Below are 4,597 nucleotides of genomic sequence, written 5' to 3' on the forward strand. Positions count from 1 at the left end.
TATTAAAAAGAGGCTGTAAACATGCTCAGCCATTCCTCCCTCCCCTAGCTCCCCCAAAAAACTACTGGTTAACAAGACAACAAAGTAAACCAGCATGATATTTTCCTTCCTTAAAAGGAACAGCTGGTCAGAGTCTCTTGGAAAAAATAAAAGACTGAGAACTTAAGTTCTGCACAGAAATGAATGATATATAAATTTAAACTGATCAATACATTTACTATATTTACTTGAATCCAAGACAAGCTTCCCACCCTCTTTAACATGAAGGGAAAAGCCCTAAAAGCCCCTTGTCTTGGGTTTGAGCGTAAGACCGGGGGGACAGGCAACTTGAGCGTAAGACCCAAGATTGGAATCAGAGCTGCTGCTGCCTACCCCACACCTACCTTTGCCCCACTGCCTGTCCCCCACCCCCCTAACACCAGTTACCCTCTGGCTCCAGCACAACTCTGGCCCCACTCCAGCCCAGTTTATGGAGCACATAGTTGCTCCAGCCCCAGCCCAGCCATGCAATAGCAGCAGTAGAAGCAGCACCTCTGGCCCTAGGTCCAAGGTCCAGTCAGAGCTGCCACTGCTGCAATGACTGCTGCGTGGCCACCTGGGGCTGGAACAACCATGTGCAGTGGCTGGGGGAGGGGGCAGGCACTGTGTGGAGAAGTAGACAGCAGGAGGCAAGGGGCAAGGGTCAGACCACTTCACCCCCACCCCTTCCCCCTGCTTTCCTTGCTTCAGGAGTTGGGGGAAGGAGGGCATGAATTTAAGATGACCCTCTAATAATTTGATTCTATATATGGAAAAATGATAACAAATGCATATAGTTTCCATGTGTAAAATCCAATTACGGGGATGGGAGGGGTCCATCTTAAATTCAGGGTGGTCTTGGATTCGGGAAAACATGGTACAATCAACTTCTAATTTCAAATACATTTTAGCATTGCACTGAGACCTTTCTGCACCCCACCCCCGGGCTCAGCTGGCCAACACTGTATTTTCTGTAACCTAGTTGGATTCCCCTCCCTCCTCACCCCTATCCTTCTTATGTTAGTCCCTCACTCGGGTGCTCTGTATTTCCCTACTGGCTTTGTCATCTTTTTGGTTCATGACTCTTAACATCCACTAAGAGACTGAATTTTATTAACACTGAGACCTTCCTGTACAGTACAAACATAATCAGATCAGTAAAACAGGCAAATTGCAATATGACAAACCTCTTCTTTGGGCTGTGGAGCCACAGGAGGGTTAGCTAGTGGGAAGGCAATGCTTGGGGCTTGTGGTGTGGGGATCAAATGATCATCTTGTACAGGGGTTTCTGGAGTTCTGACCCCTTGGCTCCTTGAGACCTCAGTTATGCCTGCATTCTCAACATCACGGACAGCTGTAAATAATAAATCATTGCTGATTGATTCACTTTGATCAAATACAATTCTGGTGAAACTGTAAAAGGTATTCAGCCTAAAACAAATGCCACTGGGACACTGAATTATTGCTTATGTCCTTTCACAAAGCACCTGGTAAGATATTACAGTCTCATGTTTTGACTATTTTATCTAGAGACTCCTCCATTTCCTAAGTAAACAGATGCCTTGAGCTAATTCAACATAAGACACTAACTGCACAAAGAGGGTGGTTAAATCATGCCAACTTCCTCATGAAAGACAGGATCAAAGGGACCCCTCCTCCAAGTTGGCTGCTGCTTCAGGTTAAAAAAAAAAAAAAAAAAATCTGTTAAAGGGATGGTTGGAAGTAGTAGTCCAAGCAGTTGGCAGGAGAAACAGAGATGACTTAAGTGTTCTTGTTCCCCACTCCTACAGCTAAATGAAGGGTTGCTGGGAGGGATTGTTCATGAGAACAGCAGGGAAAATAAAGTATAGCAACTTGACTGCATCCTGGTCCACTGATGTCCCTTATAGTCTGGATGCAGGTAGTGGGTTACATGGGAATGGGTGATCTTTCTCTTACACCTCCCTTGTCACTGATGTTGGGGATGTACTTCAGCAGCTATTGAAAGGCAAGCTCCTGCAGCTGTTACCTGCATATTCAAAGGCTCCATCTGGGCCCTTTGGAGTTACTTGCTTCAGTAAAATACTTTCTAACATGAATGAGGGTTTGGAAATTGGGCGTAAAGTAGCAGCAGTGCAACTGCTATGTTGCTTACTGATGTCAAACATGCAGGAAAGCTCCTCTGGGAGAACAGCAAAGGGAGGAGAGTGCACAAGATGTTATTTACATTTTTAAAGAAAACCATCCTTACTTATTTCTAAAAAGGAAACGAGCAGTTCTGCTCAACAAAAAGACACCCTTATGTTTTAAAGTACAAAAGGTCCACCTAGAAATACTGCTCTCCTTTGCTTCTAGAGATTATATTCATTTTAACTAAATGACACAATCCAACTGTATCTCTTATCTTACCTGAATCAGCAGTTTCCATTTCAGTTAAGGGCTTCCTGACAGGGGGCTCATCCGTATTATTTACATTAGTCTGAATTTGTTCAGAGCACTGGGAAGGACTGTTGGGCCACTGCAAATTGCTGACAAGCCTTGCTCTCTCCTCTCTTGCAGTGGGGTCATCCCAGATAATCTGTTCATTTTGTGATGGTTCTGTATTCATGTCCATCACTGCTTGCCGGGATTGCCTGAGAAGCGAAAAAAATATCACACAAAATCTCCTTAAAAAAAACCAAACACACACATGTGCAATCCCCCAAAACAGAAACATGCTTATGATCGCACTAGCAATGCAACCCTCTGATCTCTACAGAAAACAAAAGGGTTCAGTATAAAAATAAATCATACGGCCAATTGAGCAGTCAGGCACAACAGGAGAAAGTTAGCTAAAGTGAATTGCAAGGGATATTTTTATTCTGGACCGTACACTAGTAAGATGTTCCATGATCTTATATTTTACTATATGTTATCTTGCAGCAAATTTGAAAATTGAAAAGGAGCCATTTTGCAAACAGTATTTAGTTTTTGAGGTGCAATAATAAAACGGGAAATCAGACCCTTATTCATCAACTTCCTACACCTAGGTTTGTCATGAAGAGCTTCTCAATTCGAAAGAAAAACACAGAAGTGTTTTGCAGGAATAACTAATTGTTAAATACTAGATTATTTTTGCCATAATATAAAGAGAGGTAACGTTTTCTTCAGAATTTGAGAGAGAGACCAGCTAATCCTGGAAGTGCATATTTCTTGCTCTAAACTAGGCTATGACAGATTATCATGGGAAAGTATTTGCTTTATATTCTTATCACAAATTAAGAAGAAACCTTTTAAGGAAACCTCATCCACCATGCATAAATAAAACAGATTAAACTGCAAGAAAAAGATGCTAAGTGGCAAAAGGCAAGTGTCAGTTTAAAAAAAATGAAGTTAGATGTACCTTAGGTATCGCTACATTATGAAACATTTGTAGCTACAATATGGCAGCTACGATTTGAAAGATTAATCAGATATACTTTTTATTTCATTTGCAATCCACATTTTTAAGACCATTAAACTAAAGAAAAGCAGGACAAAATACCTGAGAGCTTCCAAAACTCTACTACGGCCATTACGCATAGATCGTGTGCTATCAGGTGTGCTAGGAGAATTGTCAAAACTGTTCCTGGACAGGGATCCTCTTTGTCCTTGTGGTTTCACTATTGATGTGGCAGACATGATTTCCTGTAGTTGTTTTTGAAAGTTCTCTCTCATTTCCAATGTCTGGGTTAAAACTTGAAAGGAAAGAAAATCCCCAAAAGAGTGAGGCTGTTTCATTTTAAATTTTCAGAATATCACAGGCATTTATAGTCATGCGATTCACTTTCAGAACAAAGGCACATATATATTTTCATATAAAGTTGTAATTGTAAGCCCTGCTTTATCGGTATTCTCCCTGCCAGTATTCAAAAATCCCTTAAACATCTTTGAGACTAGAGAAGTTATTTTAAACATGTCTAAATAGCAGCCTAATGATTCACAAGAGGTGGTCAAACTTCTCTTATGGACTGTCAAAGGCCTTGTCTATGTTTACCTTCCTCTGTCAGCAGATAACAGCTGCCACCACCCAACTGCCAGAGCGCACGCACATATATAGTCTTCTAATGGCTTCATTGCAGCAATTTTGCCAAGTGCATCTTCAGAAGGTACCAATGTCCAAACAGACCACTAGAGCCAACACAGAACATGGGAAAGTCCACAAGCATATTCTGCTGGCTGCTGAATGGTTTCAGAAGCTAACTCTTTTGAACAGTTAATACAACTCTGTGACATAAAGGAGGGTTTTACTGGCAAAACTGTTTAGCGTGGACTAAGTAAAAATGTCTTTAAAGCAGGACCGTTTCTCAAACTTGGCACTTATGAATAATTACCAGCCAGCACATTTTAAGGATGGTTGGTCTGCTACACTTTAAGCTAAGTGTCTCGGACGGCCAGAGCCGACTCGAGTTGCGTTAGAAATTGGTCGTACGTTAGGGCGGGCTGGTGAATGGAGAGGCAGACACAACTTATCGGTTGCAAAAAACTTTACTCACGCCGCTTGCAATCACGACGCAGGTGGTCCAGTCGTCTGAACAACCACACGAGTTGTTCCAGCTGGCGGGGCCCAAGCCAGTTAATC

At 42.1% G+C, this 4,597-nt stretch overlaps 1 protein-coding gene across 4 annotated transcripts in view; it reads right to left on the reverse strand.

Moving 5' to 3' along the window:
* TOPBP1 (DNA topoisomerase II binding protein 1) overlaps positions 1–4,597 on the reverse strand; it is a 40,327-nt gene that overhangs the window by 7,239 nt on the left and 28,491 nt on the right. For all 4 annotated transcript variants that reach the window (XM_025200277.1, XM_025200278.1, XM_025200276.1 and 1 more), the window contains 3 exons: positions 3,521–3,713; positions 2,407–2,630; positions 1,206–1,372 (listed from right to left, as the gene is read on the reverse strand). In XM_025200277.1, the coding sequence (XP_025056062.1) occupies positions 1,206–1,372; positions 2,407–2,630; positions 3,521–3,713 (584 nt within the window). The remainder of the gene's footprint in view (positions 1–1,205; positions 1,373–2,406; positions 2,631–3,520; positions 3,714–4,597) is intronic.

This window comes from Alligator sinensis, unplaced genomic scaffold (assembly GCF_000455745.1).
Source record: "Alligator sinensis unplaced genomic scaffold, ASM45574v1 scaffold54_1, whole genome shotgun sequence".
Classification (NCBI taxonomy): Eukaryota; Metazoa; Chordata; order Crocodylia; family Alligatoridae; genus Alligator; species Alligator sinensis.